Here is a 12,746-nt window from a genome sequence, read left to right on the forward strand (position 1 = left end):
ACCACTACCAGGGAGGTGCTACCACTCATCACCACTATGAGGGAGGTGCTGCCCCCCATCTCCACTACCAGGGAGGTGATGCCCCCCAATTACCACTACGAGGGAGGTGCTGCCCCCCATCTCCTGCCTCCAGAGGAAAGTTCTACTCCTCCTCGGCCTTGCAGCTCCAATTCTCTCCCTTTGATTCATTCCACATGGAATGCTGACGAACTTGGGGAAATCCACTCCATTCAAAGGTTGTTTCTTGTACATTTATTACGTTTTAACAAATGAAGAGCAATATCTGAGTTTACACATCAACAAAACCGTTGGACATTTTTATGTATAACAAAAATAACTACCTACCCTTTTACGGAGTTTTTCTGCAGCATCAAGTTCAGCTTTAATTGTCTTATCAAATTTATTTAAAAGTTTAGGCTTCTTTTTCTTAACTGAAAGAAAAAGAGAGGTTTTCAGTTTTTAATTTTTCTTGCCTAGAGATACTTATAAGAATAGTGATTTACAAGTAGAGAGAAACTTGGTGTTGCTCCGCCACAGAAAACCACAGGAGAACCACACACAGGCCCCCATTCCTCCTTCTCCCCGAGATAGAGACAAAGTGAGGAACCGCCACGGAAGACAGTGAAGCTCCAAGGTCTCCTTGCAAGACTGGGCGAGTGGGGCTTGAACAAAGGGCTTTTCCAAATGTATGTCACCACTATCCTGAAACTCTCAGGGACACTAGTTGAGTTTCTGGAATGAAAATGACACTGTAATTTCTAAACTATCACAGTCAACTAAAAGTCTAAAAGATTATTTGAGACAGTCTTTGAATACGTCCAGAAAGTTCCCTCCTCATCCCTCACCTGTTCACTTTCTCTTCCCCTCCTCCACGGTGCCTTCCCTCTGCCAATTCCCGGACCTTACAGTCTTCAGAGTCAGAGTCATCCTCCCCCGCCACACACACAGGACACATTAACTAGTTCATTACAAAAATCATCAATCCAAGTGCTTATTGACACAGATACCTCAAACTTGGTAGATTAGAAATAGAATTTGCTATTGCACGTACATCTATTCTTTCTCGTATTTACTCTATTTCAGGGAACGGTGCTCTAGGCACCCAGTTGTCCAAATCAGAAACCAGGCTAGGGAATGAAATTAAAATAAGGGCAAAGAAGGAAAATATGGGCCCATGGAGAGGAAGATGAAATGGAATCACTCTTGTCTGTTCAGCACTCAGCTGCTCCAGTCTCCAAACCTGGCACTGTATGTACCTTACCTTTTATTCTCTCTACCTCCCCAACGTGGGGAATTTAACTTCATAGATAAGACCGCTGAAATCTCCCTCCTTTCCAGACAGGGGAGGAAGGAAACACTTCTCAGTTTCTGAGTAGAGGGAAAGCTCTTTTTTCCCTAAAACCCCTCTGTCTCCTGCCTCTCCCGACAGGGCAGGCAACGTGATTTATTGATCTGCTGAGTGGAGGGAAGAAACATGCTTCTGTAGTTGGGTCTCACTTCTTCACTGCCTCCCAAAAGCATGTGTAACGAGCTAAATTGATAAAATCCACAGGGAGAGGCACATGCATGGAACAACTCGGGCTGGCCTGCGCCACTGGGAGTGGGTGGGTATATCCAATCTGTAGTTCAGTAGGAAGAAATCTGTTACTCCTGACTCTCTACACTCCATCCCTCGGTTTAGACCTCATCAGCAATAACACTCTGATGACCGTCACCTTTTATTTCACTACTTATGACTCGAAAATCAGCTGTGATCTTTGGTATTGTTTATCTCTCTCTCCTCTTCTAACTGGGCTTCCAGTACCTCTCTTATTAGAAACTGTAAGTGTCTGAAGCAGAGACAGGACACAGGGAACAAAGGGCTTTTCCAAGTGGATGTCACTATGTGTCACCATATATACTGGTGTGGAAAATCCACTGGCACTGGACTGAGACATGGATTTATGGTGGCGGGAGTTTGTGTCTTGTCATCTCAGCACAGACTTTGTCTCCCAGGAGCTCGTTTTACTTTTCTGGAAATGCCTATCAACAAAATGACATGGGGACCTCCAGGCAAGGCAGGCGTGCTGCCGGATAGCGTGCTTCAGTGTGTCGTCTCCTGCGACAGAAAACTCACGTGAACATGAGATTTAGTTACAAGAAAAAATAATGGCGGTTTTGGACATCCAAAGTAGTTAATAGTAAAATAATATGCTTGCTAAATGAGCAACACTGTTAAGTACTTCGGTGTCTTAATATTTTAATAGAACAAAAATAGAAAAAATATTAAAAATTTCCTAGCACCTATTATCAAGAAATTACTCTATCCCATCTTTTTATATATCTTCATATTTAATAGTTTCTAAATATTGCTCTTCTCTTTAAAATTCAAATCTTATTTTATCATAACTCTTTTTATTTTTAAAAGTATAAAAAGCCTGAGGCAATTTTCCCAATTATTAAAAAAAAAATACAGATATATCTCTTCCCACTTGTGGTCTAGCAGAAGAAGTGATGAGTGTACATTCTGGCTAGTGATGGAATCCTGCGGAACTCTCGTGAGCTCTCTGGGCCTTAGTTTTCTCATCTAAAAATAACTGACTCAGGCGGGTTCTCTTAAGGTCTCTTTGAACTCAAAAATCCTAATTTTCAGTTGATTTAAATCATGTTAATGATGTTGCAAAGAAGACCTATAAGGTCCTGGAAAGGATTATTAATTTTTCTGCAACTGGATTTTTCAAAATGGTTTAGGAGGAAGCTCTCTATTCCATACTTTTTTTAAATGACTACCATTTCAGTTTACCCTTTTCCAAAGTACAAAGAAGGAAAGAAAAGGGACTAGTTGTTTTTTGAGGCCTTACTTCCCCTGTATTGCCATGGTTAAAATATTAAGAACACATAAAACAGAAAAGGAGGAAGATAAAAGAAGGCAAGAGAAAAGCCCTAATGATGCACATGCAGACGGTATAAAAAATTAACGTTGACTTCATTTTCACTGACTTCGCGGAAGAAGAAGTTTTCATACTATGGCACATGGGAGAATTAAGAAAAAGTCACAGAATCTTCATACTACACTATGCCCTATACCTATTCCAATGAAGAGTGAAGAAACTAGTGATTTCTGCCACAGGTAGATTGCAAAGCACCACTTTCCTAACCAGTCTCTTTGCCTCCAGTCTGGTTCCTATGTTCCACATCACTTTGAGGATCTTTCTGAAATGCAGTCTATCCATGTTACAACATTGTTTAAAATACACCATGTATGAGATCCTAACAATTCTACTCCCAAGATATGCAGGCATGTATCATGAAAAAATATACAAAGACTCGGCGGCACCTGTGGCTCAAAGGAGTAGGGCGCCGGCCCCATATGGCAGAGGTGGCAGGTTCAAACCCAACCCTGGCCAAAAACTGAAAAAAAAAAAAAAATATATATATATATAAATATACACACACACACACACACACACACACAAAGACTTGTATGCAGACATTCACTGCAGTGCTGTTCACAATAGCCCCAAAGTAGAAAAAACCTAAATGCCCATCAACTGACAAGTGAATCAACAACCTGGGGTTCATCCCACAGTAATACCCAAACATACAACAGCATGGGTAAGTTTTAAGTGGATCAAGTTAAGCAAAAGGGTCACACTTCAAAAGGTGGCTCAGTGATTGATTTCAGTTATGCAGCATTCTGGAAAAACTGTGGGGACAGAAACCAGCTATGTAGCTTTAGAGGGTGAGGTAAGGGAAGAGGGTGGCTACCAGGGGCACAAAAGAATTAGAGGAGCTAAGTTGTATGTTAGTTGCAGTGGATAAACTGTATCTAGCTGTCTATATATACATTGAAGCTCAAAGAAATGCACACAGTAAAATGTGAGTTTCACTATATGCAAATTATAAGCCCTCTGATCTGCAAGCATAATAGTATTAAACATATTTGGGTATTAAATACATCATATTTTTTAAAAATAAAATTAATTCTGGTTTGAAACTCTCTCCAAATCTTTTGGAAAATTATTCAAATTCAACCATACTTAAGAAAGAGGCTCCTCCCTGCAAAGGAGAAAAAAAAAAAAAGCACACATTCTAGACCTATCTAGGTTCTTGATGACATTGATCTATTTTTCTTATTTAATATTTCAGCTACCTTTCTATCTGGACTGCCCTCTTTTTACCAGCCTTTGCTAATAATAACAGTTGACATTTATTGAGAATTTATTCTGTGTGTGTGGGTGACTAACCAGGCTGTGCAAACTGTTGGACAGCAGGAGCTGAGACTGGACCTGGGGGCTGCTTCCAACAGTCTCCACCGTCTATGCTATTAGCTATTTGCCCATGTCTTTGACATCTGGCCCCAAAGCTAAGAAACTAGGGTGCTCCTAAGGGCTTTGAGATGATGACAGAATGGAATTAAGTACCAATGTAAGTATTATACTTTGTAAAAGAGGTAGTTGAACTTTATATTACTTGCCTCTAAGGGTAAAGGCAGTTAAATAACTATAGCAATTTTCCTTGAAAGACTCAGCATTTAGATATTACACAGGCCACTTGGATCGGTAGAAAGATCACTGAGTATGAACCTGGCAGCATACTGGGCCTTGGTTCTGCCACTTCTATGGAGAAGTTGCTTAATCTTGTTGAGCTCTTCTTTTTTCATCCTTGAAATGGGGACAGTATCCGAGCCCCTCCTCCTAGCAGAAAGGAAAGTCATGGAACACAAAACATCACACAGATGTTCATCATGACATTCATCTATGGTATATTTTTAGGTACAGTAAAATTCTGCTCTTTAATTAAATAGGAAATGTGTATGACCTACCTTACCAGTAAATGTCTGAGCAATTAATATTTTTTAAGGTACCAGATTTGCTCTATGGTCAAACATTTCCCTGGCGGAGATATTGATTAACCGATAACTTCATCACACTATACCTACCTCCAGCTTGTATTCCCTGAGCCTATGAAGAATGAAAGAGCTCTGGGATCACACTCAACTTCCCTTGTTCCCTTACAGTCTGTTGGGTGTCTATAAGTAGGACGGGATAAAGTAAGTAAGACTGCTTTTTGTTACAGTTAGCCAAAGGTAGAATTTGACAAAAAAAAAAAAAAATGACTTAAGAGAGGGAAAAGCAAGACCCAAGTAAGATATTGAAGAAGAACCTGCCTCCCTGTGGTGGAGATGCAGGCTGCAGCCTCAAGGTGGTCACGCAGTGCAACTGTATCACAATGTCATTCACAGTAATTAACAGTCAACCCAAGACAGACCCCACTACTTATTTTAATCTTCCTTTACTATAAATGAAAGTTAATTTTGCTTTTCTTTTTTAAATCACTCATAGATCTCAATATAAGGGAAAAAATCTGCTCTCTAAATTTGTCTGACAATGAGGTGAATCTATTAATAAATTAAGGCAAATGATTAAAAAGACGGAAACAATAGAGGAAAACATCCAAGAATTCAAGAATCCTATATTAGGATTTTTGATGAAATTTCATCTGCTGGGCACAGACAAAGCAAACCCATATCTACCAGTGTTCCTACACGGCACAGGCAGGAGATGTGGGTAGGAGCCATTAGTTATTTTCTCTTTCATTTAAAAGTGGGAATTGCGCAAGGCATTCCCTACTGCTCTGCTTCACACTGGGGTTTGAAATCTGCCATCATATTGAGAGAGAGACGCATTATTTGCTGTTGAAAAACCCAATCAGCAGACGGCCATGGGAGTGCTTCTGGCAGGAGCCTTTGTTTGTATTATCACTATGTGAGAAAGAAAAATTAATGTGTTTGATCCAAGAATAACCCCTTCTGGGGCTTCTTTCTCTAATGTTTTCTACTCCATAGTTAAATATACTATTACTAGGAGAGGAGGTGAATTTGGGAAACCCTTGGGAGACACTCATACCTGCCAGCCTTCAGGGGCGGTGCACCCTTCCCTGCCTCCCACAGCTAAGGAATAGTTTTAAAATGAAAATCAACTTCTTTTGTCCTTTCCAGAATAACAACTATGTACCAGCAGGTCAATAATCAAAGCTTAAGCCAAATACTTAACATAAATATTTTCCAGATGAGAGACACTAAGGCAACACAGTAAACATTATCTATAAAGGGCAATTGTTTTCATCTGCCCCTCTACCGAACTAACCCAAGATTCAGCTAGAGGATTCAGTAGAGACAGCAAGTATTCCAGTTTATTAAACGTAGTTGGCTGTCTCCCATAGGGTTATTTTAACAAATGACACATCCCTTCCCTTCAAGAGTAATAATCCTTTAACAGATGTGACCCCATATGTTAAATTAGAAATTTCAGAGACACTAGGTGATGTGTTTTCTATACATCACAGAAACCTCTTCAGTGCCATGGTAGTCCCAGCCTTACCAACAACCACTCCAGACACTATGAATTTCATCGCTGCATGCACTGTTCCATGAGAGCAAAATCACCTTTTTCAAAATGTACTTTAAATGCAGTTCTAACACTCTTTGTCTTCTGGTTCTCTAGCCCTCAACTTCTTGTGGGTAACAAATTAAAAAGAAGGAGTGTGGGATGTCTGAATCAGCTATGCACTCAGCAGCAGGTACAAGCTGCCAGACCAGAAGTGAAGGCAGAAACACCTCCCATCTCAAGAAACACAGCAACGTGGGTTGCACTGTGTAGAAGTGAATAATGCCCTCAAACCATGGCTGTGGGATACAATAACTGAGGTTCATTAAAATGAGCATCAGAGTCTCTGATCACCATGGAAGGTTAAATTATGCACAGAGTAGAGATCTTAAGAAGAAAGAGATACATAAAAAGTATTTTAGAAAGTATCAACCCAATTTTAATAATTTTATTTAAGTGGTTTGAAAGTTACTTAAAGTCACCTTTAAATATTTGTTTCCATGAAATACTGATTTCCCAGTACATTACATAAAACAGTAATTTCTAAGCCTGGCTATATATTAGGATCTATAAGGAAACTTGAAACAAAATAGATATTCCCAAACCCTAAAACTAAAAAAAAAAATTAGCTAACGGTGACTCTGGTCTGCAACATCTCAGATACACCTAAAGATTAGTACAATAGTCCCCCCTTATCCATGGTTTCCCCTCCAGGCGGCTTCAGTTACCCACAGTCAACCATGGTCTTGAAAATACTGAATGGAATATAGGAAGATATTTTGAGAGAGACCCCATTCACATCATCTTTATTACAGTATGTAATTATACTGTTTTATTGTTAGTTATCATTGTTAATCTTTTACTGTGTCTGATTTATAAATTTTGTCATAGGTATACATGTCTAGAAAAAAACATAGCATATATAAAGTTTGTTGCTATTTGTGATTTTAGGCATCCACTGGGGGTCCTGAGACAAAACCTTTATGGTTAAGGAGAATCTATTGTATATGTTCTATGAATGAATAATTTAGGTGTTTTTAAGAGTAGTTTTTGATACTATCTTATTTTTCATTTGATTTCTCAGATGACAACGGGGTATATAAGTTTGACTGGTATTTGTCAGCATCAGTATTGACTGGCTTTCATTATTTTATCTTTTAAAACACAAATTATATGGGATTCATATTCTTTTAGATATCATCTGAGATATCACCAAACCCAAGTGGAAATCTATAAGTGCAATATGATAATCACAGTAAGGGAAATCCCAAGAGTATCTGCAGAGTTTCTCCTGGGGTTATGCAAATGAAAACCTGCCATGACAGAACTTACTAATCTTGCTATAAAGGAGTGGAGGTCAAAACAGAACAAACACAAATTTTCAACAAATAGTCCATGTGCAAAGACCCTGATCTCTGGGGAGTGAGAAATACTTGAGTTACTTGGGCAATAGCAAATAATTAAAATGACACAAAACCTCTTTGTGATATGTTAGAAAATAGATATTAACACATGTTTAAATGGCAGCCTTCTTGTTACAGACAAATGAGATTATGTATCCATAACACAGATGTAAACCTATTATTTGACATATTGAAAAACAAAGCCATTATCTTTATGAAGTAGATGTAGCATAAAATATCTATAAAGATATATAAATATCTTCAAATACTAAGGTTGAAATCAAATTTCTAAGTATTTCCATGTCATATTTGAAACAATGATTTCCAAGAAATTGCCAAGCAATGAAGGGCAGTGATGTCTCAGACACAGGAATCAAACTTCTCAAACCAGTGATAAAATAAAAAATCCAAAAGCAGAAAGAAAGAATAGACGTGCCATAGACAAGAAGATAAAAACAAGAATGGCCTCACACAGCCATCAGGGGTGCAAGAATTCACCCGTTCTGCCCACTGCTGCTGGCATCTGTGCACACCATTCTGGAGGCTAAGGACAGGCCCACTCGACTTACCATCACTACTGTTAATGGCTGAGGGAGCTGTCTTAAAGCCTGAGTATTGACCTACCCCTCCCACCACTGCAAGTACCATGCACACCATCTGGGGTTCTGAGGACAAACCTACTCTACCCGTCATCACTACCACTGGTGCCTCTACATGCCATCTGGGAGTGTGGAGAGCAACCTGCCCTGCCCACTGCAGCCTACACTCCTGGGCACCATAGGGAAGCCAGAAGACAAGTTCTCCTGGCCCAACAATACCCCCGCCAGTGCCCATATACATCATCTGGGGGCTTAGAGATTGACTCACTTTGCCAACTGTTGCCAACACCCTCACAAATCACCTGGTGGCCTAGTGATCCACCAACACCATCTGCCGCCACCAGAGCCAGTGCATCCCTTCAGAGGCCTGAAGACAGGCCAGCCAGCTTGCCACCACCAACACTGGCAGCTATTTCACATAAACTTGGGAGCTCGAGGACTGGCCCACTCAGGTCATGGCTACTGCCATCACCAACACTGTGCATGCTGCCTGGGTGTCTGAGCACTCACCCACCCATCTAGCCAACTGCTGCTACTCTCAGAACTCAGGGAAGCTGCCTGGAGCCCCAAGGACCAGCTCACCTGCACCTGCTACAACTGGTGTCCATATATGTATACTGTATAAGAGGTGAAGGACCAGCATGCCCAGCCCACTGCTGCCACCACTGTGGCCGAGGATTGACTTGCCCATCCCCAGTAAAGCCTCACCAAAGTCTCCACTAACAACCTGAGCCTAAGAATCCATAAGACTAGAAGAAGCAACTATTATACAAATGTGTAGATATCAACATAAGGACACATGAAAATGAAAAAGCATGGATGTATGACACCTCAAAAGGAACACAATAATTCTCCAGCAATACATTCCAATAAAAGGAAATCTATGAAATGCCTAAATAAGAGTTTAGAATACATAGCTCAGTGAGATACAAGAGAACATTGAAAAACAATACAAAGAATTCAGGAAAGTAATTCTTGATTTGAATGAGAAATTTAACAAAGAGATATATACCATAAGGAAAAAAAAATCCTGGAAATGAAGAATTCAATAAACGAACTAAAAAATAAAGTCAAGAACTTCAATAACATACAGAACAGAAGAATTTCTAAACTTGAAAACACATCTTTTGAAAGAAAAGGGAATGAAGCCTGTGTGACATATGGGACACAATCAAGTGGGCAATACAATTTAATCTATATTCTCACCAGCAATGTATTAGAGTTCAAGTATGTCTGTCCACTTATGAAACAATAAGCTGGAGGCTGGGAGAAAATATTTGCACATCTTATCTCTGATAAATACCTTTTTAAAAAGAATGTATCCATGACTCTCAAAACTCAAAAATCAATGTTCATTTATTCTTGAGTTTTTAAAAGAACATAAATGAACATTTTAAAAAATGGGCAAGATGAACAGATACCTCACTGAGGAGAGACAAATAAAAAAATAACTTCATGAAAAGATGCATAACATCAGTTGTCATTAAGGAAATGCAAGTTCAAGCCAAAATAAGATACTACTACACACCAATTAGAAAGGCTAAAACTGAAAAGATTGACCTTATCAAGTATTGGTAAGGATGTGGAAGAACTGGAACTCCAACACATTGCTGGTGAGGATGTAAAATTAAATTGTATTAATACATGCAATACTTAGGAAACAGTTTGAGAATTTCTTTAAAAATTAAATCTCCACATACCATACTATGTGCAGACAGAATGGGGTCTTCCAGCATGATGCAATCATTCCCCTCCTAGGTTTTTAAATAAGGGAAATGAAAGCATGTGTACACATGAATGTTCATAGTGGAAACAACCCAATCCCCACCAATAGGCAAATAGATGAAAACTATACTGTATCAATAAAATGGACACAATTCATCAATAAAAAGAAACGAACTCTTTACTATAAACTATAACACAGATGATCTCAAAATAATTCTTGAGTGAAAGAAGCCAGAAAAAATAAGGGTAGATATTATATGATTCTACTTATATAATCTTTCTGAGAAATATAAACTAATATGTAGGTACTCTCAGCTGATCGGTGGTCACCTAGGGTTGGGGAGGGCCATAGAGGATAAATCTACAGGACAGACTGCAGAGAAACACAGGGGACACTTGGGGTCATTGGATATGGTCTTTATGGTGACTGTGGTGAGGATTTTATGGCTTCATATAGGTCAACACTTATCAAATTGTATGGTTTAGGTAAAGCTTATTGCATGTCAACTATCCCCAATAAAGCTGTTATAATAAACATATGAAAACATAACCACAATACTACCATCACATCTAAAAAGAAACTAACAATAATTCCTGAATATCGTAGTTGGATACTTTCCCTGGATAGTCAGTATTTAAATTTACTTTATTGTCTTAAGATTTGATAATTTTAGAGTTTGTTAATCTGAAATGAAACCAAATCTAGAACCAAAGAGTGCAAATGGTTTTGTGTGAAACAAACAAGTCAGAACTTCCTACAAAATCTTGTAAGATATTAATTGTTTAGAAAAGAAACCCAATCTAGAAAATTACAACCTGCTCTGACCTGTTAATCAAAAATTTTCCACTGCATTAATTGGGTTATTGGATTCTTTAGAGAAATATTATACGATATTTTTCAAATCATTTTGACACATACTAATTGAATGTCCCACAAGGTATTATGCTAACTAGCATAGGGGACACAAAGATAAACAAAATACAATCCATATTCGCAAATACTTTACACATTAGCAGGGGGGTAAATTAATGACTAGAGTGAAAGGTGGAAATTATCAGTCAAAATAAGAAAGTGCTTTGGGAACACAAGGAAGCAAAGGATTACTACTGATTAGAAAAATAAAGAATTAAGGAGGAGGAAGCCATTCAAACTAAGTCTTGAAGCACAGATCTAATTTAGGTTGAGGGAGGGGCAGAGGAGACTATTCCAAAGAAACAGGGAAGTATGGAGGCAGAGATGAGAAAGGGGCAACTTCAGAGATTTGTGAACACTCTGGAGGAATTCCTCGGGGTTTCATATATGGTAAAACTTAGGAAATTGTATGCTTTAGGTGAAGTTTATTGTATGTTACCTATACCACCATAAAGCTATCATAATAAACATATAAAAACACAATCACAATTTCATTATCATAGCTAAAATGAAGTTAACACTAATTCCGGAATATCATAGTGTAGGGCTGGGAAGAGTTAGGGGCATAGGTGGCTTGAAGCCAGACTAGGGGCTTCCCTCTTGTGAACACTATTGCAACGAATTTAGACTTGACCCCACAGACAATGTGTTCTCAGTGCTGATTTAACGAGGGAACATCCCTAACCTGTATTGAGAGAAGGTTCCCTGGTAGTAGGCACATCTAAGCAGAGGGCAAAGAGCGGAAGCAGGAAAACTCTATGGTTGTGAGAACAAGCTGGAGAAGTCACAGGGTTGGGGCACTGGCAGTGCAGAGACAGAATGGTTAAATTCCTGGCTAAATTAAGTGGTGAAATTTTAGAAGAAAAAAACAGATTTGAAAATAAAACCCAGAGATAATTAAATTTGAAAATATCAAAGGAAAAATTTAAAAATTATAATCTCTTATCTGTAAAAAACTCATATTCAGATAAATCTATTTCACCTAAAAAAATACGTGTATTAATTTCATTGCCATTTTAGGTAGTCACGTTTTTTAACATAATGTGTTACTGAGCATGCTGGCGCTTAGAGAGAAGGGAGTGACGTTCCAAAACATGACAGATTATCGTCGACCCCAAAGATGTGATATATGTTGTGATCCTTTTTATGAATAATGTACAGTTTATTTTTAAGCAACAGCAAACCACATGTTTCGGTTTTTAACAGATGGCAATCTCTTTTTATCACGGTTTTAAACTTCCACACTGGGAATGAAAACTATTTATACAGTAAACACTTTAGCTGATCCTATCTTTGGACAAGTTTAATTAAAGAATGAGAGACCAATTGTACAGTCAAGCAAGCTCATGGGAGGGAGAAAGAACTTGCTGCCTTGCTGAATACATTATTTTATTCTAGCAATTTAGAGCATCCCTGAAAATTAATGACACTATTGAGTTTTATAATAAATCCCTTAAGCATTTATCTTTTTTTGTTAGGTCTTTTCAAACTCAGTGTTAATAAAGCTTTAACACCCAAGGTAGAAAGAAAGAATAACTTACTCTTTAATGAGATGCCACTAGAAGCATTACTCAAATAGCTCTCCAGTATTCTCATACTGTATTCAGGTTAGAGATATTCATTTTCTACACATACACACTTTTTAGGGAAACATCTTTAAAGTGTTAACTACCTTTCGTTTGCACTTCAAACATTGGGTTGTCACACAGATAAAGTTTATCACATTCATCAGGAGCCT

The 12,746-nt window shown here is 38.5% G+C and overlaps 1 protein-coding gene across 1 annotated transcript in view; it reads right to left on the reverse strand.

Annotated features, from left to right (window-relative positions):
• Positions 1-12,746, reverse strand: part of ASPH (aspartate beta-hydroxylase) — a gene marked incomplete at its 5' end in the record, with an annotated part of 181,780 nt that overhangs the window by 82,075 nt on the left and 86,959 nt on the right. The window contains one exon of the mRNA XM_023508263.1: positions 346-431. Within this exon, the coding sequence (XP_023364031.1) occupies positions 346-431 (86 nt within the window). The remainder of the gene's footprint in view (positions 1-345; positions 432-12,746) is intronic.

The sequence above is a fragment of the Otolemur garnettii genome, unplaced genomic scaffold (assembly GCF_000181295.1).
Source record: "Otolemur garnettii isolate 467f Iridium unplaced genomic scaffold, OtoGar3 scaffold00234, whole genome shotgun sequence".
In the NCBI taxonomy this organism is placed as follows: Eukaryota; Metazoa; Chordata; class Mammalia; order Primates; family Galagidae; genus Otolemur; species Otolemur garnettii.